The sequence below is a fragment of the Phascolarctos cinereus genome, unplaced genomic scaffold (assembly GCF_003287225.1).
Source record: "Phascolarctos cinereus isolate Bilbo 61053 unplaced genomic scaffold, phaCin_HiC Scaffold_1;HRSCAF=81, whole genome shotgun sequence".
In the NCBI taxonomy this organism is placed as follows: domain Eukaryota; kingdom Metazoa; phylum Chordata; class Mammalia; order Diprotodontia; family Phascolarctidae; genus Phascolarctos; species Phascolarctos cinereus.
The window spans coordinates 267,831,329-267,859,122 of record NW_027555514.1 but is presented as its reverse complement, the minus strand read 5'-3'; the positions used below and the strand labels follow the sequence as shown (position 1 = coordinate 267,859,122).

The following is a 27,794-nucleotide window of genomic DNA, read 5'->3' as shown; positions in this document are numbered from 1 at the left end:
TTGTTGAGAGGAACTGCTATCTTAGATTAGATTCTGACCAATAAGAACTGCTTGGCAAAACAGAGGTGAGAAGCTTGCCAGTAATCATGCTATTGCTATCTTGAATTTTTGATTAAATTAATTTAAATTAATTGCTATTGCTTTATTGAAATTGGTGATAAAAACTGTTGAACATGGGACTAGCTAATAAAAAAACAAACAACGAAAAAACTAAATGAAAGGAGGCAGTGTGACATGGCAGAAAAGAGCTCTGGCTCCAGAACGTGAGAAGCTGAGTTAGTCTTTTCTTTGACACTATGTGACCTTGGGGAAGTCACTGCTTCTCTGGGCCTCATTTCCTCATTTGTGAAAATGAAGGGGTTGAGGGGCAGCTAGGTGGCGCAGTGGATAGAGCACTGGCCCTGAAGTCAGGAGTACCCGAGTTCAAATCGGCCTCAGACCAAACACTTGACACTTACTAGGTGCGTGACCCTGGGCAAGTCACTTAACCCCAACTGCCTTAAAAAAAAAAATGAAGGGGTTGAACAAGATGGCCTCTCAGGCCTTTTTCAGCTATAAATTTATGAGTATATAATCCTCAACTTCAACAGCCAAATTTTAAAGATTTCATAGGTGATACTCCAAAAGGGAAATATGTTTGAGTCATGGGAGGCTCAGGAACGAGATTCTGGCAACACATTCACAATATACTCTGATAAGTAAAAAGGAAGAAGAGACTGATGAATAGGGAGTTGAGATTTAAAGCATATATAAAAAAACCCCAGCAAATATCTGAAGATAAATATATGAATGAGCAGATACTGTAAGGACAGAATCGGGAAAGCTAATCTAGATGAGGTAAAGTTTTCAAGAAATTGTTCTAAACAAATTGTTTAAAAATAAACATGGCAAGAAAACCAAGAAAGTGATAAGACTCAATCAATAAGCACTGATTAAACACTTACAACATGCTAGACACTATCCTAGGTAATAGAGATAAAAATAAGAAATGAAATCATTGCTCTCAAGTTTATATTCTACCAAGGAGACTCTGTGTGTGTGAAAATTGGTAATTGTGGGATAGATTTTTTCCATGAATAATACACTAGAGAAAACAAAGATCACTTACAAGGAAATCAGATCACAGATAACTGAGGAGATGGAAATCAAGTACCTATCTCCCGTCATTGAGCGCAATCACCAGGCCAAAATCAATTACGTGCTAGGATACTAAAAGAACTTATGGATTTGACTGAACTATTTTGCTGATCTCAGAATAATCTTGGAAAGGAGTGGGGGGTGCCCTGGAATTATAGATAGGTAATATCTTCAATTTTCAAAAGGAGAAAGCAGATACCTTGAACTATAAGCTAGTGAATCTGACTTTCCTATTCTTAGGAAAATTCTAAAATGGCTTATTAAAGGGGATGGCTTGAGTGCTTAAGAAATCAGCACAGGTTAAAAACATTGTGCTAGAATAACCTTATTTCCTTTACGACACATTTGCTAAATTGGTAGATGTTTATATGCATGTGTGTATATGTATGTATATACATATAAAAATTGTTGAACACAAGACCAGCTAATAAATAAACGAACAAACAACTAAAAAAATAAACGAAAGGAGGCAAGGTGACACGGCGGAAAGCTGTACACATATATACATGAATATTCACTGCAAAACGGGGATAGTGCATCTACAGTTTGGCAAAGTAGCTAAGTTTCTCATGATATTGTTGTGGATAAAATGCTGAGATACAGACTCAATGACTGACCAAGTAAATCCAAAGCTGATTGTTATGAGGTCGATTTGAAAAGAAGTCTCCTGTGAAGGGCTGTATAATTCTTTGCTTAGAGACTGTGATGTTCAATGATTTTTGTGGTTGATGTGGATTATGGCATAGATGGAACTGTAAGGTTTGCAGACAACAAAACCAGGAAAGACAAAGAATGTGCTGGATGACAAAAACAGTACAAAAGCAGACTGGAATTAAAATAAAGTAGTACTAATTAAGGCAAGAAATGCTTAGATTTTAGTGATCTCGGGCAGCATTAATAAAAAGCCCTATGTCATCCAAAATGATAGAGGTGATAGTCTATGTACTCTACTCAGGTCAGACGTCTGGGAGTAGTCTGTTCAATTCTGGGGGCTGCGGTTCAGGAAGGACATTGATAAGTGGGACACACCTAAAATAAAGCAAGATGCCTAAACTTCCAGAAATCTTATTATATGAGGTTTGAGGATATTTAACTTTGGGAAAAGATTTGATGGGGACATGACAACCGTCTTCAAGTATTTTAAGAACTGCCATGTTGGAAACTAAGAGGAGACCTATTAATTGGTGAATAGCTGAACAAAATATGTAGCCCATGAATGTGATGGAATACCACTGTGCAGTGAAAAATGAAGGGGATGGTTTTAGAGAAACCTGAGAAGACTTGCATGAAGGGATGCAGAGTGAAGAGCGCAGAATCAGAGAGCAATGCATACAACAGCAATGTTGTAACAATTTAAAAAATCTTGGTAAAACTCTGGTCAACAGAATGATCAACCATAATTCTAGAGGACTGAGGATTGAGTCTGCTACTCAACTTGACGTGCAGAATGGACAAGGCAATTTCTTTTACTTCACTATGTTTATTACAAGGTTTCCCCCCTCCAAATGGGGGAGTGGTAGATAAAAGAGGAAAAGGTAAGAAAGGAGAAAAGATAATTCTTCTTAATTGAAAAAAGTTTTTAAAACACTTTAAACAAGATTTATTATCACATGGAAGAGGTGCTAGAAGTCAACTGTAGCTCTAGAAGCAATAACCACAACCAATAAGGAAAAACCTCCCATCTGGCTAGAGCTGTCAATTCAAAATGGACTGACTGAAAGGGGAGAGTTTCTACCACTAGAAGTCTTGAAGCAGAGATCAGAGGACCACTTGCTGGGGAAAGTGTATATGGGACTTACAATTTGGATATAGTATGGAAAAAGATAACCTGAGGCTCTTTCCAACTCTAAAATACTATGATTTGCTCCTACTTCTTACCGCAATGCTACCGCACTTTGGGCCTACAACTTTTAAGATATGGCTGAAACCATCTCTACTAAGTTTTCCACTGAGAAATTTCATCACACAGAGAGTGAACCGCTCAGTTCCAAGGATTTTTCTGGACTTTCATCAGTATTCTTTCTGGCTACTGAAGAGACTTGAGGAACATAGTTTCAACAAATTAAGCTCCTTCTTGGAATGTTATAAAATATCAGAGACCTTAATAATTTAGCAAATTTAGGCCCCTCACATTTTATATACAAGGAGCTGAGGTCCAATGATAAGAGACTTGATCAAAGTTATACAATCTGTTAGTGATGAATCATTTTTAGAATCTAGGCGAGGTCTCTAGATTTCTACTCCAAGAGTTGTCTCCCATATAGTGCATATAGTGCACTAAGTCTTTAAAAGCAACATTTGGCTTAACAAAAGAACTAAGCTTTGAATGACACTGTGATTAGTCTAATCTACATAACTCCCTCACATCATGCTGACACTTCAAACTTGGCTACAGGAGGATGTATCTCAGTCTCACTGTTAGTTCTAAGAAGCCTGAAGATGCCCCGAAAAAGTAATTTTTCTAATCAGAGTTGATCAAAAGTGATGAACCAAAAAAGGTGCATACTTCTGCTTCATCTATGAAGTTCCCATTTCATTTAAAATCAAGAAAACATAAACAAAAAGTTCATTAGAATGTAATCTTCCCTTTACTTCTTTTATCATAATTCACTGCATTACCACTGGTGAGATGAATATGTAAAATATGTAAACTTCCGTCATATTTTGGATGATAAAGCCAAACGAAAAGGGACATGATCAGATTTCAGGTTCACGACCGTCTCTGCATTGCTGCTGGATTGCTGCAGGTCCCTAAAGAAAAGATCAAGTCTGAAACTCATACGTTTGTTTCTTTTCCTGCAAATGCACAGATTGAGACCAATTTTTTCTCAGGGATAAAGAAAATTAACTATTTTTAACAGAACATTCTTATTGTCAAGGAAGTAAGCCTTAATGTTACTGTATTACATTGTTTTCAAATACTCCTTGTTGACTAATTCCTGTGAGATTTTCTCAACCTCAAAGGCAAAATCAAATAAAGCACATGTTGAATACTACCAGTCTAGTCTCTCGGTGGCAATTTGAATCGGAACTAGGAAATGACAAATAATAAAAAGCAACTGCAGTACTACAGGTACCCCCCCAAACCCCCCCCAAACCAACCAATTCATGAACCTATTACAAATGCTATAGAGTCATGTTAAAAGATATTAAAGCAAAGGTGATACTCAGAACAACACCGATGATGAAATCACCACTTACTGGAAGCCAATTTTCTGGTATGGGGGGAGAGTGTGTGTGTGTGTGTGTGTGTGTGTGTGTGTGTGTGTGTGTGTGTGTGTGTGTGTGTGTGTTGCTACAGAAATATTCAATAGCATCAACCCTAAGGGAAGATCAAGAACTATTTCCTTTCCAGGAGCACCAGCAGGACTTAAGAAAGCTTGAGGGTACTACTGACAGGTCCAAGTCACCAAAAACGGAAAAATGATGAACACAAAAAAGAGTCTCTACCAGTGGTACAGACTGATAGTACTTCCAATGACAATTAGGGGCATCATCAACACATAACTGCTTACTGATGACCTAATGAATGAATGCCTTATTTAAATATTGCAAATGAAATGTGGAGGGATATGTTAATGTAACATGAAAAAAAATCAAAGATGTTATCACACCACAATTCACAAATATCCCATGAAAATATTTACTATCTGGGGACTGTTTAAAGAACTTGCCTATGCTATCTGAAAAGCACTTACTACAATGACAAAACTAGAGGTTATTTATTTTTATTAATCAGCTTATATTGTAAAGTATTAATTACTACTTCTACAATTTAATCAGAAAGAAATGCTTTGAATTTACTACTCGGACACATTTACTCTAGTGGCATAAAACAGACAAAGACAAAACAGAGTACATGGATGTTTTTGGTTTTTTTTAAATTGACTAGATGTTTAATGAGTGCTACCTGTGCTATTTTGGACCACATTTTTCCTATGAGAAAAGTGATCATATGATATATACAACATTAAGTCATGTTGATTTTCCTAGGTTTTAAAGCATCACATGTGACTTCTTAATTTCTAAAGGAAGAACACAAGACCTAAACACAGAACAACTAAATGAGAAAAATTTAAGAACAAAGGTAGATTACAACCAAAGCTCAAGTCATGTCCTGGTGGGAAAGGAAAGGACATGACCTCTGTTGAAGCGATGTACTTAACAGAAAGAAGCAATTGCATCCTAATCAGCAAATATTTCTAGATTAAGAGTTGGTATTTTCAGGCCCTTTACTCCAAAATTAGAGAGCCTGGTCTTGCCTACAGAAGAAGTGAAATGCCTACAGGTTATCTACAACCTAACATCAGAACATGTCTAGTTCAAATCAAAATTTGGTGCCCATCTAAACATATGTCTTTAGTTTATTCTTTTATTAGAAATGTCAGTCTTCATAAGACATGGTACTTTAAAATAACTTATTTGTATAAAGTATGCTATATGACCAATGGCTGTATATCTCAAGTTCAAAAGCACAACTTCTAATTTGTACACATTTCACTTGATTCTACCAAAATCTCAGCTGTCTACTTAACCAAATTATATATGAGGTAAATTTCAATTTAAAAAATAAGACAACTACAAAGAGTGAATACATAGCATTATAATGCCCTCCTCATATCAAGAGTATCATGAGTAAAGGATGGAGTATCCAAGAAAGTAACAATGCAATTTAAAAATAAGCATTTTATGAACATATTATAGTCAGATTACATTACGTATAGGGCAAAAAGAATTGGCAAAATTTGCTTAATGAAATGAGTCTAGTTGTAACAGTTAATGTAAGTCAAATGGGTGAAAGAAATTTAAGCATGGTATTACAAATTTCTTAAATTCCTTGCACACACATACACACACACACATAAATCTTCATCTAAATGGTATTTTAGTAGTAAACTGGAATTGATTAAATCAATAAAGCAATCAAAAGAAACAAAAATTTCTGGGGAAAACAAGTATTAAGTTTTGAACTATGGTGCTACAGTAATAGGTTTCTCAAACATGTAAATGTAACACTAAAAAATGATCTTCAGGTAAAACCTGATTGTATGCTTAGGTGAATTTACTAATAGAACTCATAATACTAGAAATTTGTTGTAAAAATGAGTACAACAGGATTGCAGCAACATTACTAAGTTACATAAGCGATTATTGCTGTACTTATTCAAATAAACAATGTCAAATACTTAGCTGCAGTTATAGAAAACACAACCTCCAATGAATTTCCCTTTATCTTGCATTAGATCATGTTTCACATTTCTTCTCTAAACATTCTGTCCAGGAGAAGTAATTTATAAAAACCTTTTCTGCATGAATTCAGAGCATTTAAAACATTTAGCTTCACATTATTCTACCATGTTTTGCTCTTCTCATTTCCCCAAAACACAAAACAAATGTACAATTTTTTTCCAAAAAAGAATTAAGATGCTCACATTAAAAAAATAAAGCCTACAAAAAAGTTCCAGAGAGCTAAAAAAAGATTACTCATATGGCACAAAGTGATCTCCTACTAGTCCCAAGGTCCAAAACATTTAAACTGGAGTCCATTTGTACTGTCTTGTTCATTTTCAATGCAATATTAAATTTAAGAAGTTGAAATCACATTATTTTTAAAAGTAGTTCTTGAGCCAACAAGAGTTCTTTCTATAGTTATTAAAAATAGGAGACCAAGTTGGTTGGGTGTGCCATTGAGATAAGATTCAGTTGGCCTTTGCCTTAACAGCATTAGACTCATCACTAAGAAAACTAGAAAAGGGATTTCCTTGGTTGGTTTCCATAGCTTGATAGACCAAAAACAAGAAAACTGCCACAATAACAAAAAGCAAAATCTTTATCCACATGGGAATGGACCGTCCTTTTCTTGTCTTTTCTGTCTTGTCATCAGCCAGCGGAGCATATTTGGGGACATATTTTGATGAAAAGGCTCCCTCCATCCTGAAGTCACCAAGTTCTAATGGTCTGCCAGCAGCCCCTTTGATAGGTCTGCGGCAACTAGCACTGTGACAGGAGGAAAAAAAGAGAACCTAAGTTACAATTTACGTAAATAACTTACATCAATTCCCTAAAAGTAAAATAGAAGTTCTCTATCTACATACATACATACATACATATATATATATATATATACACACATGACTCAGCTCTTTCCTCTCCATACTTCAAGTAATTTTATTTATTTAGCAAAATGGCACTACAGAAAACCAGAGGTGAAAAACGACGGTTCAGTTTGTGTTAAAGTATATTTTCTATTATAATTTTAAAATACTTTAAAATAACTTTTCATATGGGGGAAAATCAGGCTTTATTTTTAATAAATATTAATAAATGTATATTAATAAATGCTGTATGAGGTTCAATCTTTTAAAAACTAGTAATATTATTAAATAGTAGGACCTTTGCTTTCATAATCTGAAAGTCACACCAGTAAAATTTAGAGTGCTTAAGAGTGACATTAGAATAAGAGGAATAATCAGGGTCATTTGGCCAAGAGCAGCAATTCAAAACAAATAAAACCCAGCCTTTTCTGTTACTAGAGTAATAGCAAAACTATTTTTCTTAATAATAAAACAAACAAAAAAAACCCACCACACATCTTTCCCAGAACTACAGATAAATTACTTACCTACCCAAAGGTCTGATTACTTACCTTTTGGAAAGTGAAGATTACACAATATTTAAGATCTCTTTCAACTCAAAAACTCTAAAAATAATTCTAAGTACACTAGTGAGTTACAGACTGAAAGAGACTGTTCCCCTATAGATAAAATTAAGACTGAGGGCAGAGTTGCTGTCATATTGTTGTCAGTTGCATCATGTGTGAATACAAAGAAATTCCCAAGTAGCAGATATCTAAGTACCTAATTCCTGTTGGAGTAGCTGCTTCAAAGGGAAACATTTCTTTAAGAATATCTCTTTCAATTCTTCTGTCTTCTGTTAATGTTATTTCCCCCACCTATAAAAAAAGGTAAAAATCTCTTATATATAATTTGGATGATTAAAATGGATATAAATTAAAGTGACCCAAAATGATACTTTTTGTTTGCCCATACATGTTTAGTTATATTTTCTAGCTTAGAACTGTGGTTATTTAATTTTCAAATTAGCAGTCCTCATATCGTCAAAAGTCTCTAAGTGATCTTTAAGTAAAGAAATCTTTATGTGGTTATTTAAGAAAATTATTGTTTCACAAATGAAAACAAAACCACACAAACTCCTCCCCCAACCCAAACCATCAGGATTCATATAACTGTATTGAGCACATCATTTCATCTGATCACCCACAATGAAAGTGAAGAAAATTTCTTTCCTCTTGCTTCATTACATAGATATTCTAGACAGAATGAATTATGAGTCTCAAAAAGTAATTGAAAACATACATTGCATTGAATTTTTCTTAAGTTATAAGGTAGCAACGAGCAGCAATCCCAGATTTCCCTTTTTAGGCAACATGCAAATGCTTACAAACAAGTAAAAAAAGATTTCCTTTATTTGCTACTGTTGTCAACTTGAAGGAAACAGTTCAAGATCAAGCACACTTGGTCTTCTCCGGTAGTTACAAAAGGCCAGTAAAACAGTTGTAAGATGCCATGCAGGTTAGCCCAGTTATGGAATATATTAAAGCTGAGTTAAAGAGAGATTAACCAACTTCAAAGCCATCCAAGATCTCTTTACAGCACTGGCTAATGAGAAATAAAAGCACCAATTTTAAAGTACCCATCTACCACACTTCTGAATTCTATCCACAGCAGACAGAACAAAGAGAAAGGCCCACACAGCACCAGAATGCTCCTCTCCCTTAAAACACACTTCAGAAGCAGAAAGCAGAAAGACGACAGTAGCATTAGTTTTGTCATTAGACTGAAAGATTAGTTTTACTACCCTTAGTAGTAAAATTCAGATTTGTCTTTGAAAATCTGTTACGTTGTTCATACACATAATCTCTTCATAAAACATTGTAATACTTCACTAATTTTAACTGCTGGTGCAATCCAATAAGTAAAGCTTTGGTGTGTGTACCCCGCCCCCTTCAGAATCCAAATATAAATATTTCCTCCCAAAAAAGAGGAATGACAACATTTCATCTAAACTTTAATCATTTACTTCAGCTCTTGTCAATGGTTTCTTTGGAGTTCTTCTGGGTATGTCTGAGAATTCACTGATTGGCAGAATAGGAGCTGCATGCTTGAAATTTCCAGTCACCCTATTGACAACCTGCCAAGATTCAAATTATTCAGACTCAGAATTAGCCAAGCACAACAAAGATTAAAAAATAATAATAAAACCAAAGTTGTAAGGTTTGTAATAGTTAAATACTAGGAACTCTTAAAAATTAAAACAGGCAGTACAGCCTTGAAATAAATGTAATTTTAAAAGCATGGCACATGTTCAGCTACAGCAATTCTCAATTATTTTGGCAAGAAGATTCTTCAAACCATTTCAGACCTTGCACAAAAGGTAAGTTCAAACTGGCTGTTTAAAACAATTCTTACTTATTTAAGGAACATGTGTTTTAAAAAATACAAGCAGATTGGGAGAAAGTAAATGTATGTTAAACAACATATGAATTTGAAAATTGTCAAGATTTACCACCTCCCCCGTTTTAGTTATCAGTCAATTTACAGAAGGCCACTTGCATAACTTATGAAACATATTTACTAAGTTCTCGTTGCTTGAAGCCATTATAGTTTCAGCTATAGGAAGACTCTCTGAAATGACTGCACCATCTACACGCAACTGTTCTGCAGTTTCCACCTGTTAGTTTGAAAACAAAACAAAAACAATAAATGTAAAATAGTCACTAAAGCCCTGCCAATCTGACAAACCATTCTAAACAATAAGCCTTGCATCACCCTTTTCCTTGGAGTTCTTCTCGACCCTCTCGTAGGCTCCCTAGTTAATCCCTGCAGGTGTCCGCTTTTTGAAGATCCACTTGTCCAGAGAGTCTCAGTAAGTCCAGCTTGAGAATAGCTCTATTTCAAGCATCGACAAGTTAGAAAGCCATATACCAACATTAAACGCCAACACCTTAACTAATGGCTACATTATCACTCAGGAAAAAATTTTCCCAAGCCACCTGGTTCCCACAGCAATGCATGCTATTGGCCAACATACTGTCATCAAATGGCTACACCGACATTTGTGTACACTAAGTTACACCTTTAAAATATTTCCAAATTTGTAGAAAATCCCTCCATTTATTGTACTGATAATCAGATCTCATCAGATAGTACTGAAAACACATTAGAATGAAAGTGAAAAGCCCAACTCCAACACTTAAAAGTCTGATATCCAAACATTCTCAAATAAGGAGAGGTGGGGAAACATGACAAAAATAATTATGGTTCTTCAACATTATAACTGGCTAATTCAGCTCAATGATAGACATCTGGTGAGCTATTTTTGCTTTTAGCTTTGACATCAAAGCTTATCTTCAACTCTCTCAACAACCTCAAAAAACCAAACCAAACCAAACCACCAATTCCCATGTCACTCTTCCACAGGGGAAAGGATCACTCCGTAGCTCAAATAAATTTCCAATTAAAACATAAAAGTTTTGTCATTAAACTTTTAAGCATATTAGCAGATTATACGTGATTTTCTTCTATGTTCAGCAGTTAAGTTAGGCACAGTATAAATGATACATATGCGGTTATAATCTATAATCAACAAACACCTCTTTTAACAGGTTTCCAGCCGTTCCTGGCAACAAATCCTGAAGTTGCACAGAATAACAGAAACAGGCCAGGTACATGTTTGTGTGTGTGGCCCAAAGATGCTGTTGCCAAAGAAGCCACTTCAGGTACTCCCTGCCACAAAGGAATGCAGAGGTAATCCTAAATGCTATTCCTCAATGGTACATATAAGCAATTATGAAGGTATTTCTTCATTCTGATGACACATCATGGCATGGAGGTAACCTTGTGTTCTCAGGGGTAGTACCTGTGTAACCCAAGCTCTGGTGGGTCAGACTGTGTATTTGGAGGGGGAGAATTAAGCTAAGTTGTTAAATCTCATAACCAGGCACGCTGCAGAGTGAGCAATCACTCAATCTCAAAAGTATGAGTAGTCACAGAAACCCTCAAAGGTTATATATTGAGACAGAAAAGCTGCAATCTTCATCAGTGGAGGTAACATCCACACACCGATGAAACCACAGATCCTTGCCATATAGCGTCATTATGAAACCCAACTAAGACAACGTAGGGTTTAAAAAAATGCTCTGGATAATATAAGATGATCCCGGGCCTAAGCAGAGTATTCTGGTGTATAGGTTGTGGGCTGTTGGGCTCCAGGATGTTTGAGTAAGAAATAATAAACTGAATCTCCCTTTAACTTACTCAGGTTGGAAAGGCTAGCTCTGTGACTTAAGATAAGTGAGATCTGCTGTGTGGTCTAGCAGACAAGCCCTGACCCAGGAGTTGGGAGAAGTAGGTTCCAGCATTGGCTCTGTAACTAACCAACTGTGTGACCATGGGCAAATCACAGTATCATCATCATCTGGTGATGATGATAACAACTAACACTTAACAAAGGTTTTTAAAGAATATAAAGCACTTTACATATTTATCACATTTGATCTTAACTGTCTAGTTCTCAGTTTCTTTAATGGAAGGAGGGTTGGAGGGCAGATTTTCTGAGGTCCCTTCCAGCTCTGAAACTCTATTTTTCTATGTATCCTAAGTCCAGATTGTTTGAATTAGTTTCAAAAGTGGTCCCTTCATCTGATATCGTAGGGGGAACAAGCATTTATTAAGTGCCTACTATGAGCCAGGCACTGTGCTATTAAGTACTTCACAAAAATCATCTCGTTTGATCTTCACATCAACAGTAGGAGGGAAGTGCTATTATGATTCCTATAATATGGTTGAGGAAACTGAGGCAAACTGAGTTTCAGCCCTGGGTCATACAGCTACCAAGTGCCAGAGGCTGAGTTTGAACTCAGGTCTTCCTGATGCCAGGCACAGAGCTATGTGCATTGTGGTGCCCTTGGCTGCTTCATATAGAATCAAGAGGTAACTCACCCTGAGTAAAGAAATCTAAAAGCAATTTAAAATTTCCTAGACATCAAGTAAAACAGCTTAATCTAAAGGCCACCTTGTATGTGTATGTATATATTTAAAATAAAATGTTCACCAAATACTACTTTGCATTTCCACCTGCAAGGAGGTGTATTCTGGGGCCTCTCTAAGTCTCCAAGAGTCTTTTCTTAGTCCCTTCATTTTCACCTGCTTTTCTTCTTCCTTTGTCATCGTTAGCAACACTCCTTTGTTCTTCTGGTTCTGCTTCTTTTCAGTTTGCATTATTTCACTGAGGTTTTTCCATATTACTCCCCATCTCTAATATTTTTTTATATTCTTTCATATATATAACCTTAATTGCATTTTAGCATTCCATTACATTAATATGCTACAATATATTTATTATTGAATCTTAAGCTGCTTCCATTTTAAAAAAAATTATAAATAGCGGAGTTTTGAACATGTAACCTCTCTTTTCTTTTTCTTTTTAATAAGAGTCTCAGGTGATATTTCCAACAGTGAGATCTGGATGGTCAAGGGGTATAAATTTTTTTTAAAATAACTTCTGCTGCATCCCATTACATTTTCCAAAGATTCTACTGGTTTGCAATTCCACCAATGATGAACAAGCACGTCTATTTACACAACTCTACCAGCACTGTCATTCTAAAAATTCATTTACACCAATTTGATGGATGCGTAGTGGTACCTCAACATTATTTTCATTTGTATTTATCTGGTTAACATTGTTTCAAGTAACTACCATGCTTTTTTAAAAAAATTCCATTTGTGGCCTGGGAATAAATTTTAAATTTTCTTACATATTTTAGATGCCAAGTTTTTACTTGTCCTGACTGCCACAGAATTTTCCCCAGCCCATTATTTTTCTTTTAATTCTATCGCTGTTGTGTGTTCAAATGTCTTTAAAAATTCAACTATAGGGGCAGCTAGGTGGCACAGTGGATAGAGCACTGGCCCTGTAGTCAGGAGGACCTGATTCAAATCTGGCCTCAGACCAAACACTTGAAATTACTAGCTGTGTGACCCTAGGCAAGTCACTTAACCCCAAATTAACCTAAACTTAACCTAATAAAAAAATATAAATAAAAATTCAACTATACTGTTAAAGCCAATAGTTTTAAGTACTTGTTTTTATACTAAATAGTCTGTTAATAGATGCATTTCTAGCTTTATAAGATTTTCCACTAAAATAAAGCCTCATTCTTAGCAATATCTTGTCTATGCTAGCAAAGTCTGACATATTTCCTTTAATGGTAATCTCTATTAAAAAAAATTTTTTTTTTAAAAATTTCATCTCATGGTAAATGAACTAAACATTGTAAGGCAAAGAGGATAATTGTGACTTTATGGGATTCACAAAAAGGGAAGCATGGTATCTGAAACTGGAACAAAGATCAAAGGAAGAAAAAACAGAATTCATATTGTGGAATTACAAACCACTAGGCCAGAAGGAACAAAATAGATGAGTTGTAGAAACAGATGACAAAAAATACCACTGAAGCAACAAGAGGGGTCTGTCAACTACTAAAAGTTGAGCTGCTAATGGGCAGATTTCAAAAAGTACAGGAAAAAAGGACAGGTAGGACCCCATGTCTTAGAGGGATGGGAATATATAAAAGTATACCTGGAAAAGTTAACATGGAAGATCTCAAGGTTTTAGTGGCATTCCAACTTGACACTCATTAGCAACGCCGTGTGGCAACCAAAAACACACCTAATCTGATTTTAGACTGGGTTAATAAAAACTAAAATACTCAGAATGAAAGAGCTGACAATATTGCTATATTGTGTCCTGACCAGTTCCCACATTTTGGGAGTGACTTTACACAACTAGAGAATATCCCGAGGAAGGCAAATAGTATGATGGGAGGACTTAAAACCAAGCCACAGAAAATTGGTTGGACTGGAATTAGGAATTTTGTTTAATCTAGAAAGAAGACAGTGGTAACTTGTTAAGTGTCTTGAGTAGAAAAGCAATTACATGTGCTTAGCTCAGCCTAGAAGGCTGACAGAGTACCAAGGAAACAGATTCTGGCTCAGTCTAAAGAAGTTTCCTAATAATGAGAACTTTCCAAAAGTCAAAAAGGAATGCTTTGGGGAAGCTCTTTAGTGCGGGATGTCCACTTTCCAAGGACACTGCCACAGGAATCCTGCTCAGGTGTGGGTTAGGGTAGGTGGGAAGATCAACTTGATAAGTCTAACTCAGATTTACGATTTTCCTATCAACGTAATGGCGGGACCGTCCCCCCGCCCCAAAAATTTACTATGCCAAAATAGAATTCAAAGGTAAACTTAGAATCAGGACATAGCGTGATTTATTGTATGGCTTAGAGCTTAAATAAAAGTGAAAACGGTAAAATATGGAGATCTCAACTGTAAAATAACCTACCCAAAATTCTTTAAAATAATGTGCAGGGATAAATGTTGGAGGGAATGTGGGAAAAGTGGGACACTAATACACTACTGGTGGAGTTATGAACTGAACTAATCATTGTGGAGAATTTGGAAGTATCCCCAAAGGGCTATAAAACTGCTTACCCTTTGATCCAGCAATACAATTACTAGGTCTGTACCCCAAAGAGATTAAAAAAAAAAAAAGGAAAGGATGTATCTGTACAAAAATATTTATAGCCGCTCTTTGTATAGTAGCTAAGAATTGGAAATTGAGGGATGCCCATCAATTGCAGAATGTCTGAACAAGTTGTGGTATAAGAATGTAATGGAATACTATTGTGCTATAAGAAATGATAAGCAGGATGATTTCAGAAAAACTTGGAAAGATTTAAATAAACTGATGCAAAGTAAAGTAAGTGGAACCAGAACATCATATACAGTAACAGCAATATTGTTATGATGATCAACTGTGAATATAGTATTTCAATTCCAAAGGAGTCATGATGAAAAAATGCCATCTACCTTCAGAGAAAGAACTGATAAAGTGTGAATGCAGATCAAAGCATACTATCTTTCACTTTCTGTATTTTTTTTATGGTTTTTCCCCTTTGGGTCTTGTGTCTTCTTTCATAACATGATTAACATGGTAATATGCATTGCATGATTAAATATGTATAACCTATATCAAATAACTTACCATCTCAGGGAGGGGGAAGGTAAGGAGAAAACATGGAACTCAAAATTTTGAAAAACTAATGTTAAAAATTGTCTTTACACATAATTGGGGAAAAAGAAAATGTTTTAAAAATAGATAATGTGCAGGGAGCAGAAAGCTATATCCTCTTGGCTTTTGCGTTTGTCTATCACATTTAAAAAAAAAACTAACCTATAAGCAAGCAAGAATTCAGAAGATAATATGAAAAAGACCCATATAGGATTGGAACTCATAAAACTAAGACAGTTATGAGCCAACCAACAGTAAGGAAACAAAAGGATTAGATTAAGCACATATACAAAATATATTCAATGTGGTATATATCTATCCTCCTCAATTTTCTATTGTGTTCAACTTTCCACATCAGCAGACACTGCATTATGCTGTCAACTTCTCAAGCAAAAAAAAAGCAAAGTAATTTTAATGATTTTTTACTCTGTATATAAAGCTTTTGATCAAATTTTATCTCCCCCCCATGTCCCAAATCTATCATTTGTTTCATTTTTAAGACAAGATCCTACATAAAATTTCCTGAATTAAGGCAATTTCCTTTCATATGAAACTCTAGTCTAATTATCTAATTAATTCTCAAAAGAAATTCCTTAAATTGCTCATTTGATTTGTTACATTGCCTGACAGCTCGGACACTTCCCTACTCTCTACAACTACTCTGCTAGCTGGTCTTTTACTACAGATCAAGACTTTCACTCTGTTTCCCTGGCAGCTTTATTCAGGTCAACCTTGGGAATCCAGAAGACTTTTATTCAAGTCCTGTCTGCCTCTAGCAACTCTTTAAGACTAAGTTATAGAACACTGTATACAGTAAACAGCAATACTGTTTTAAGAATGACTTTGAGCAAGTAAGTTATTTTATGTATTATAAATAGCCAAATTAACTATAAGACATACGGAGAAAGATGCTACCTGCATCTAGAGAATCAGGTGTGGGTTAGGGTAGGTAGGTAGGCAAACTAGATAATAACTCTGAGATTTATGGTTTTCCTATCAATAATGGCAAGCACCCCCCCCCATAAATATACTATGCCAAAATAGAATTCAAAGGTAAACTTAGAATCAGGACATGCTGTGAGAAACAACTGATAAACATTAGTAAGTATAGAATAAGTTTACATATAATATACCTATTTGTATCTAATGGTAGCAATGGGTGGGGAGGGAAGAAATTTACATGATAATTTGAAAGGAATAGCAAGTTGTGAATAGTAGATTAGCAGTTTCATGTACAATCATCTTTTTTTGTTGTACTATGTTATGGAAATGCTTGTTTTATTCCATAAATTAAAAAAATAAAAGATTAAGTCACAGACAGTTTGCAGTTTTATCAAGTAGGAGTTTCAAACCAGGAGGTCCTCACACTGACATATCAAAAGTCTGGACACACACACACACACACACACACACACACACACACACACACACAAAGAATAAAAAACAAACAGCCAAACAATAAAACTGTTATGAAAGATCACTCTTGTCTTTAGGAGTCACTGAAGAGGATCTAGTAAAGTGAGCTAATAACATGAGCTTGACCACACTCTGAATTTATTAGGTCCTATGAGTTATCTCATCTCTGCAAATAACCTAAGAGCTGGAGTTTTCCTTCAAAACAGGAAACACAACCCACAGTGCAAAAAGAAAGAAAATTTTGGAAAGTTAAGACAACTACCCTGCTTCTATCCGTCTGATGATACAGACAAGATTCCAGGAAACATGGCATTGGCTATCTAGGTCACATGACTGCTAGCAAACAACAGGTGAAGAGTCCTGGTTTCACAGTCTACTTTAGTAATATATTAATCAATAAGTATTTATGAAGCATCTACCATATGCCAGGCGCTGTGCTGGGTTATGGGGATGAAAGAACAAAGGAGGAAACAATTACTATGAGTTCACATTCTAATGGGGAAAACAACAAGTCTATATAAAAACAAATACAGCGTAAGGACAAAGTAAGTGAGTGCAGATCTCTAGTTAAATACAAGGTAGTTTTTGGAAGAGACAACACTAGCAGCTGGGGGGATCAAAAAAGGCCTGATGCATCAGATGGTCCTATAGCCAGCACTAAGAAGGGAGTGCTTCGGCCACCAGACAGAGATAGAGGACGGACTGTTCTGAGAAGAAGGGAAAGAAAGCTAGGTTTGGCTAGATCCACGTGTCGGAGAGGAAAGAAGGTCCAAAAGATGGCTTCAGGTCAGGCCAGGAATAAATAAGAATTTCTATTTGATCCTACAAGACTAGATAGTAAATATTTAGGTAGGAATGGGGAGAAAGGGGGCTAAGTCAGAGCCCTCTGGGAAAAGGATGAAGAAAACATCTACGGGCAAGCTAGCAGCAGTGGCCCAAGAAAAGAGGAGGGGTAGGAGGACAGAAGGTGAGGGAGAGAAATGAGAAAGTAGCCTTTTCGTTTATGAGCAAAGCAAGACCAGCTATAACTTGAGTTTCCCAGGGACAGGGCAGAAGAGAAGGGCATAAGGGTCCCTCCAGAATGGAGGTGGTACCAACTCAAATCTATCTTAAGCCAAACACGACTGAGTCAATGAAAAGAAGAATGTAAACTGCATTTAAGCTCTCTTTGGCTACACACTAAACTCAGAACCAGAATTCTGCACCCTTTAATTTGCTTCAATAGCCTTTGGGATTTGTTCCCCCTTACGCTATTACTAACATTCTGTTTTAAGAATTTCAAGTCTGCCTCAGCAAATGAGACGTGTGCACGACCTCAGGTGAAGACGGCATCAGGGCACTCCTAGAGGCTGAGAAACATACTAAGTCCTGGAACCCGGCAAGGCAGGGAGGGCACCAAGAGGGACAGAGATGGAGCCCGCTGTGCACTTCCCTGTCCCTTCCCTTCTGGCCTATTCGTTCAGAAGCACAGATACCAAAGATCTCTAAATTTTAAATGAGTGATATTCCAAGAATTGCTGTTAAGTCTTAAAAAAACTGCAGAACTTAAAAAAGATGATGATGATGAAGAAGACCACCCAGGTTCAAATCCTGCCTCTTGTGACCTCAGGCAAGATCCTTAATGTCTCTGGGCCTCAGTTTCCTCCACTGTAAAATGAGCGGGCTGGACAAGACAGCTTTTAACCTTCCAGCTCTAAATCTATGATTCTGTAGTCCCAAAATAAACTGTGTTGAAGCGGTAGATTCCCAAAAAAGTCTTAACGCAACACAGCTGAAACATAGTACTACAGTAATAATAGCAGCTTACATTTATGTAATGCTCTAAAGTTTGCTGAGTACTTAACCTAGAATCTAAGTCCTCGACTATTTCCTCTAATCTTTGTAACAAACAGTTCTTTGAGACCAAGTATTGTCCTTATTTTACAGATTAAAAGGAGTGAGGCTCAGAGACATGAGACTTGCTCAAGGACACAGGATTAGTAATAAGAGATATGGACCCAATTTAGTTGACTGCCACATGTAACCATGTTTTATGGGGGGAAGCATTCAGTTATTCCACTTGGGATACCAGTAACATATAGTGGAAAACTAGGCTGATTTTCCTCTCCCACGACACAAGTGGTGATAAACGGGGGAAATGGATTCAAGGGCTGGAATAGAAGGTGACGAAGGAAGAGGCAGGACTTATAGGGGAAAGACCTCTTGCCGCCATCAAGTCCGGAAGATACTTCCAGGTCCTGAATTGTCTTCAAAGTCACTGTGGGGCAACCGTAGTAACCGCCAATCTTGGGCATTTTACCACAGGAGATAAGGAGAGGTGGGAGTTCTGAGGTAAGGATGAGAAAAATATCTCTGGGAAAGAGAGCGTTGTCTCAGGAGGCCAAGAAAAACCAGCATCAGCGATGGGGAACCATAGCAGTGGAGGAAAAAAGAGGGTTTGGGGATCTGTTTCTCACCAATCCGTGTTAAGACCTGAAAACTCACTCTGGACCAAAGTAAAGGACGTCCTAGTCAACAACAGTCCAAAGCAGGAGCATGAAAAACTCTTATGGTTCCTAGGTCAGCTTTTCCAAGGTGGCTACATGGAGGCAAAGGATGTTTCTAAGTCAGACAGCAGAGGACTGTTTATACTTTTAGATTATACTTCAGCTGTTCATGTCTTCTTAATGTTTCTCAACGCCATAGGGTGGATTGTCAGTTTGCGTCTCACAGAAATCATGAGCTACTATCGTACACTGAACACGTGACAAGAACTCAGACTTTGATGGTATTTAATTGTACAACATATTAGTAAACCGGTTCTACTGTTTAACAGTTTATGGCACCGGTTAGGACCTGTATATCATCCATTAAAGGAAAATTAAGTCAGATGACCAACTGCCAAAAAAATAAATATACGTGTTAAGTGACTAGATCCTAAGACTAAAGGTACTTACCTGATTATGTTCAACTCTTCTTTGTTTGAGTGTTACTGGAGTCTTTGCCTTGCCTTTTAGCGGCTCTCTCTTCTCAAGCTTGAGCTCTGGAAAAACATCAAAAGTACCATTATTTGTTGGCACTTAAAATAAATTAACTCAATTCATCTTGCTGTTGCTTTGAAATCTATCTAATTAATGTGTCTTTTAAAAATTCAACTATTTTATTCCTACTCCTATAAATGCAAAAGTCCAAAAAGCAGCTAAATGCAACACCTGTCCAAAAATTAGGCCTTACGTTCCCCACTTTCCCATTTGATTGTGTGTCCTATTTTATCTTTTTCAAGCAAATGACCATTTCTTCATGCTGTTTACTCTTTTCATCTCCCCACCATTTTCTCTGGGACCAATCTCCTTTTTATAAAAGCACATTCAGCTCTATATTCTAAAGTGCTCTACAGAGTACTTTAATTGAAACAATAATTTAAGTATAACCTAGAAATTAAACTTTGTAAGAAGTAAACCAAAAACTGTTTAATTACGTGTACTCAAGAAATAGGTGATGTTACAGAATGATTTTAGCCATTCCTTCAGAGTTAACCAGCAAATGGTACTTAGTGGGAGTAACCAAAATTAGTTACATGTTCTCTAAGGCAAACTTTTTATCCTTGTGGTTGTAATGCACTGGGCGAAGGGGGCTAAATTGTATGCAATGACAAAGAAAACCATTCACAGAACACCCTTCTGTCAATAGCTTGAGAAATTAATTTAATTAAAAATATTTGTTAAGCACCCCTGTTAGCTATTATGGAGATTATAAGGTAAATTCCTTTGCTCAAGGAGTTTATAAATCTACCAAGATGCTAACTGGCTTATAACCTTCCTGGTCATAAGCTATCTTCTTGTTACAAATCTTTTTAAAAGAATGAAAGATAGCAATTCCATTCTCCTGGTCATAAGCTTTGCTGCCACTGCTTAAAGAATCAGAAAACTAAAGTTCTAATATCTATGGATTTTGCTCTTTTGCTCTCACCATTTCCTTCTTTGGCCCCTTAATGAAATAACCAATACACAGATAGGTCACTTAAGCAAATGAAAAAATTATGTGACTACTTGTCCAATAATCAGCTATGAATGTGTATGCTGGGCTAACAATCCAGGGTTATACTGCACACCCCCTATCCCTGAAATGGATGCAGTTGCAGAAAGTCACCGTAAGCTTCTTCTTCAGCTTTCTGGATCTTAACCATTATTGTAATGTCAAAATTAGAAATGAAACATGATTTTACCAAGGTAATACTACTTTTATTTCAGATTGAGGGACTCAAGTGCTCCCTCCCCTTATGGTGATTAAGATTTTATTTCTGGACAAGAGCTATTTAAAACGAGGCAGCCTAGTGAAGTGGAAGACAGAAAAGATTTGGATGTTCTGGGTTTGAATCTTGGCTTTTTCGACAACTGGGTGACCACAGCACAACCTTTTCTGGGTTTCAGTTTTTTTCAACTGTAAAATTTAAAGACTAGATTAGATGGTTTCCAACTCTAAATAGATAATCCCTTTGAGTTTCTTAAATTTTGGGTATTTGGATTTTGCTTTGACTGGAGAGAAAAGTGGAATAGAAATTTGAGAACTGGAAAACAAAGTTTAAAAAGTCAAGTCAGATTTAGTATGTATACAAAAAAATTAAATGGATTCAAATAAATTTAATTCTTCACAAATTGTGATAACTTGGAAAAACCTTAAAGGAGTAATGAAGACAGGCCCTTATAATACAGAAATCAAAAGTGATAATGTGTGAATTTGGCAATATAAGTTTTCAATTATAAGTAAATACCGTAAGATGTCAAATTTATTCCAAGGAAGTGGGATTGACAACAGATCCATGTTGAGTAAGATACCATTTGGTGAAGTTCCAAGAATAAACACACATGCTACATATGGTTCTGAAGGCCACACGATATTTTTTCAAATTTAAAAACTTTATTGAATTTGTGGAGGCACTCTACATTGTCACAAATTAATTGCACAGCGCTCTGTAAGTAGCACATACAGCATTTCAGAAGAGACAAAAGCAAACAAAAACATTCCTTACAAAGTCCAAAGACAGATAAAAGGTATAAAACATATAAAAAAAATCTAAGGCTGGTTGGGTTCTGGAATGGCAAATGTGCCCAGGTAATCATATTTAATAGCTAGTAAATTTTTATATATTGTTTTATATATTCTATCATATATAAGTGTTTTAGATTGCTCAATAAAAAACTCTCAGGTACTTTTGATGGGTCAGCAGTCCATTTGCTATTACACCTTATCCTACAGATAATCCTTTTGGTACATTTAAGGCCAAAGCTACCATTTTCCATAAAACAGAAAAAAGGGGATTCAGTTACTAAATACATACTTCCAAAAACAAAACATGAGAAAAGATACCATGCTTTCATAGAATTAGCTACATAAACATACTTTTGGCACTGCCATAATTTCACATACCAAATATTTCAAACTTATTTTGGAAATTAATTTTAACTTTAATCACAAAGTTTTACTTAATATGAAGCACAAAACAAGATGAAGGAAAAATATTCAAAAATAGTCATTCTAATCTTTCTAGTACAAAACATAGTTGTTGAAAAGACATAGTATTCCTATGGGGAACTGTTTATAGGAAACCTATGACTACCTAAATTACTATTTTTTTCTTCTGTGATAGAAAAAGGGCTTGTGAGCCAGCTGTGGTACAAGGGGATAAGATAAATGAGATGGAAGGAGAGACTGTGAGAATGGGAGGTTTTGGAGGCAGGTGATATCTGAGAATAAAAACTCTACATTTGTGTGTGTGTGTATTTAACATTAAATTCCAATTCATATATCTCATTGTGACTAGAGGGTAAGAAGGAAGGAAAAACCAGGTGGGTGTCTGATTTCTCCAAAGCTATCCTAACGATGTACAAGTTTTGCATGGTATGATAAAGCAGTAAGACTTCTAATACAGTCCAGAGACAAACAAATATCAGAGGACTAATAAAGTTTGGAGAAGGATTCATTAGAAGGCTGGTCACTATAACTATTAAAGCGTATGATGTAATTTGCTTTGGCAGAAAAAATACTGACAGCAGTGAAATGATAGATCTTTAAAAGTACTGAAATGAACCTAAGATTTTTATTTTGCTTCTTAGCTATAAAAACGTACACATAACTATGAAAGGATGATAAACTCATATCTATTAAAAGTTTCGTAATCCTACAGAAATATAACCCCAAATGAAAAGTACAGAAGAAAACGCACCAAAGTTTGAAAGGAATAATTGGTAGTACTTCGCAAACCATAAACTATAAAAACGCCAACTCTCATGTTTTAAATGTTTTAGGAATATGGCTTTTATCTGTGCAAAGAAAAAGGAAGGGTTGAGTTGAGCTTGGCCAGTATCAGTCGGAAATTGCTAGCCAAGTCTCCAGGGCTTTTATTCACCATGGCAAAGATCTCTCCTTATAACTTCTCACTGTCTCTTCCCACGCTTTTTAATAACTTTCTGTACTTCTCCTCCAAACAGTGTTCCCCCTTTGAGGGGAAGCACTGACAGCTTATTCTTATGAGCGGGACTGACTCTGTCACTGTTCAGCCAGAGGTGCCGGCGCCCCACAGTAGAAGATCCCATACCACAGGCAGCCATCCTCACTTCATCAAAGGCAGCATCACAGAGAAATGAGGCTGCATCGTACGTTTTGCTTAGAGTCCTAAGTGCCTCAGGTATCTGACTGGGATCAGAACTGAGAATCTGTGCAACCTGACCAATATCTGTTTGTATGGCCCGAGCAACAAAAGCACTATGGGCTGCAATCTGCAGGGCTCCTGCGGCTGCTTCATATGTTCTACAAAGGGCAAGATCAAGCTGCTTATTGCAAGCCTGAGTGGATGCTGGGGAAGAGACTTCAGAAGCCAACTCTAGGATTTCATCATCCACTTTGGGAACCGACAATATGTGTGATGTCTCTCTAGAAGAAACTGGGTATTTGCTCACCACTGAAGGGATCTGTTTATCAATGCGACTCCATTCCTCATCAATTACCTTTAAAATAGATTCATGGAGGGGAAAAGATGGTTCTGGGCTGATTAATGTGTCATGCTGACATTCCCTAGGAGTTTCTATGCCTAAGGTACTGAGTGACTGAGAAATAACAGCCTTTGCAAAGGCAGAAGAGGCTGTACTATCTTGAGGAGCAAGAAGAGAACCTGAATCCCCTTCCATTGCTGATCTCTCATGCAGTCTGAGGAATTTTTTGGGAGAACACACGGATTCAGTTTCTTGAAAGTGAGACCGGCCAACCTCTTTATGTAGGTTTTCCACACTGGCTGAGCTGGGGTTAGAAATTCCAGGTAAGTTACTTGCTCCTGCCTTTATTAACAGAGAATTAACATAATCTCTGATGGCTTGAGCTAGAGGTGGAGTAATTACTTGTGAGTTCTCTAAAATGTCTGGCTCTTCTCTATTTTGGGAGAGAACTGACTGTGCTAGACGACACGCCCTCTCAGTAAATGAAGAACCAAACTCATACTTATTCCCACCACAAAGGTTTTCTAAGTGGTCTCGGAGGCTCTTGGGGGTGGGCTCTTTAAGTGCAGGAGAACATGAGGGCCTAGCGGCAGCTGAGGCCAATGTGGCAAATGGTTCAGGTTGGGAAGAAGATAACCAACTTTTCCCCAAGAATCTATCCTGGCCATACTTAGCAGAATTGAAAAGATCCTCCCCTGAAACTTCTTTTTCTGTTTGTCCTATGCCAAGTGAGCTGGAGGCATTCAGAGGTTCCCTGAATGGGTCTCTATTAGAGCTATGTCCTCTTTTAGCTGCCTGTAATTCAGTCCAGCCCAAGGGAGGACGGGCACGAATTTCAGGAAAAGAAACTGCCTGAAAAAATCCACCAGAGGGAGAGGTTGGAAGTTCAGAAATACGGACAGACTCCCTAGTGGACTTCACTTTCTTGTGTTCTTTCTTCTTCCCTGTAGAAGCAAAAGAGGCAGGAAATTTAAGTATAGTTGGGTGGATGACCTCGTTCTCTTTTTTGCCTCCTTGCTAAAATGATGTTGTGGAAAGAAAAGCCTCCATTTCTTGTAAATCCACAGAAATGTTTTGGCTCTCTTTAACCTGGTAAGTGAATTAGTATAGGAATATGGGCTACCTGGGTCAAATTACCGATCAGGAAATAAGGGGGAAATAGGAGATATATTAACACTGTTGTATTTAGATTAGATTTTAGAATGTCCATCCTCATAATCACATCACTCTTTTAAAAGTATCAGAATTAGAGCAGCTAGGTGGCGCAGTGGATAGAGCACTGGCCCTGGATTCAGGAGGACCTGAATTCAAATCCAGCCTCTGACACATAACACTTACTAGCTGTGTGACCCTGGGCAAGTCACTTAAACCCCATTGCCTAACCAAAAAAAAAAAGTATCAGAATTAACTTTCTATTCATATCAGAAACTGTCAGATTCATTTACAAGTACATAATAATTACAGTGCTCATGAGGAAAAATTCTTCCAGGTCACATTACTTCATTAAGAACCACAGGGGCAAAAGATCTGCTTTTGGGGCCCTGAAATACTTTTACCTGGTAGCACTACTCTACCCAAATCCCAAATAAAAGTTACATGCTCTTCCACTGGTATATTAAAATTTACCTTCTTCATTGTCACTGTATCTATCTGAGTCGTCATTTCCATTCTGTCTAGCATTTTCCGCTGACGAAGAAACTGTTGGCAGAGGTGTTGAAGATCTTGACTCTGGACCACGTTCTCTCAGTTTTAGCAGTTTTTTCTCATATAGCTTCCTGGTAGTTCCTATATTGAAATAAACTTGTTCAGTAACTGCTGTCATGTGATCCCTCATTTCATTATTGCTTTTGTTTTTTATACCTCTTTTCCTACTAGTAATTAGTTTCATATTTAACGGATCTATATAGTTAAAAAATAAACATGCCGTGTCAGTCAAAGGCACAGAGAATGGAAACTAATCCTATTTAGATATCATTTTTATTCTGACCCTATCAAATCTCTCCCAACATGTTTACTACTCCAAGCAAGTTTTAAACATCATTTTCTTGTCTTAAAGTCCCACTGTAATTTCTATCTCTTATCTGAAACTTTCCCTCAAATTCAATCCATTCTGATTGCTTTTTAAAATTAATTAATGTACTTATAATCAAAATCATAAAACTTAACACTTAATTTTGTCACACTAGTTTTATATGCCCAATTACATCATCACCTCTTTCGTATTCCCTGTAATACCTAGCACACTAGGCATGGCAGTAAACATTTCATATTGATGACTGATAATGGGTGTGTTAAACGTAACCATGTGAATGGTTTCAACTTCAGTAGTTAACAGTGGTACATCAAATTTAAATAAACTACAAAATAATTCAATTTCATTATTAATAAATGAAGCGTCTTGATAAAAAGTCTTCTTTAAAAAAGCCTTTTCTCTTTTTAGCCTTTTACATTTGTCTTGCTTTCGAGTTATATTGGTTTCTAGATAAGTATTAATTGTAACAAATTTCTTTCACAAACCCAAGACCTAAACTAGACTTCCTACAAGAATCCCTAAAATGATCAGCTATGAGTATCAGTATCTGGCATTTGAAGAAAACATATTTACCAAAAATACTTATACTACAAAACAAAACAAAAACTCATAATTTGTTTAATCCTGAGATTTTGTACTGGGAGGTCTGTGGATAGATTTCAAGGGTGTCTATGTACTTAAATGGGGGGAGATAAGAGGTGGGAATTTATTTTTATTTTCCATTAACCTTTCTGAGAAATAGCTTTCTTCAGACTACCAAAAACCTTAACCACAAAAAAAGGTTAGGAACCCCTGGTTTAAACTCTACACACAACAGATTGGCAAAATAAGACAAAAAGGGCTGTGGGAAAACTAGTACATTAATGCTCTACCAATGGAACTGCGAACTGGGCCAGCCATTCTGGAAAACAATTTGGAACCATGCTCCAAAAGCTATAAAACTGAGCATACCTTTGGTCCCAATAATACTAGGTCTATACTCCAACAAGAATAAAGAAAGAGGAGAAAGACCTATGTGTACAGAAAGAACCATAACAGCTCTTTTTGTGGTGGTAAAGAACTGGAAACTGAAGGGGTGCCTATTAACTGGAAATGGCTGAATAAGGTAACAAGATAAGATGCATGAATGACAAAGAATACTACTGTGCTGTTAAGAAAATAATGGGGTGGTGGGGAGAAGAGGTTTCAGAGAAATATGTGAAAACTTATATGAACTGATGAGAGTGAAGTTAGCAGAACAATAACAATATTATTATATATAGTGGAACAAATATATACATATGAACAATACCAACAATTATTATTATAACAATAACAATATTATAAAGACAAACAGGGGCAGCTAGGTGGCGCAGTGGGTACAGCACTAGCCCTGAAGTCAGGAGGACCTGAGTTCACATCTGGCCTCAGACCAAACACTTGACACTTACTAGCTTTGTGACCCTGGGCAAGTCACTTAACCCCAACTGCCTAAAAATAAAATAAAATAAAGACAAACAACTTTGAAAGACTTAGAAACACTGGTGAACATAAGGACCCATCACAATTCAAGAGCACTCACGATGAAACTTACCTCCTGAGAGAGCTGAAGGATTTAGAATGCAGATTGACACAGACAGGAAGAGAGGAAACCTGGCCAAGGAGGGAATTTGTTTTGCTCGACTCTACATGTTTGTAACTGGAGTTGTTTTTTGGTTAGTTTTTTTCTTGCTTTCTCAGGGGAATAGAGAAAGGGTGGCAGGGAGAGAGAAGGTGGATCTTTATGAAAACAAGTTTTCACTGTTTGCCTCTGGAATAAGATTGCTGCCCAGTATATCTACTATTTCTCTCAAGCCATTTACACCAAAATGAAGGGCAATCAAACTCAGACTCGACCTTATTTTAATTATTTAATGGGCATTATTTATTAAAGGCCTACTTTGTGTCAGGTATTATGTTAGATACAGGGACAAAAATGAAACAGTCCCTTCCCTCAGGGTTTTATTCTATTGAAGGGAAAGGATGCATGCACACACAGCGAGAACATACGTAAAATAGACATGGGGAGAGGAAGGGGCGGTCAGGAAAGGCCTCAAGTAGGAGAG

At 36.6% G+C, this 27,794-nt stretch overlaps 1 protein-coding gene across 1 annotated transcript in view; it reads right to left on the bottom strand.

The window, feature by feature from the left end:
- Positions 1-4,849: 4,849 nt before the first annotated feature.
- Positions 4,850-27,794, bottom strand: part of TMPO (thymopoietin) — a 33,139-nt gene continuing 10,194 nt past the window's right edge. Inside the window, 7 exon segments of the mRNA XM_021006423.2 lie at positions 4,850-7,134; positions 7,995-8,089; positions 9,238-9,348; positions 9,793-9,888; positions 9,987-10,106; positions 19,647-19,732; positions 25,305-25,463. Coding sequence (XP_020862082.1) covers positions 6,837-7,134; positions 7,995-8,089; positions 9,238-9,348; positions 9,793-9,888; positions 9,987-10,106; positions 19,647-19,732; positions 25,305-25,463 — 965 coding nt within the window. The 3' untranslated portion in view covers positions 4,850-6,836.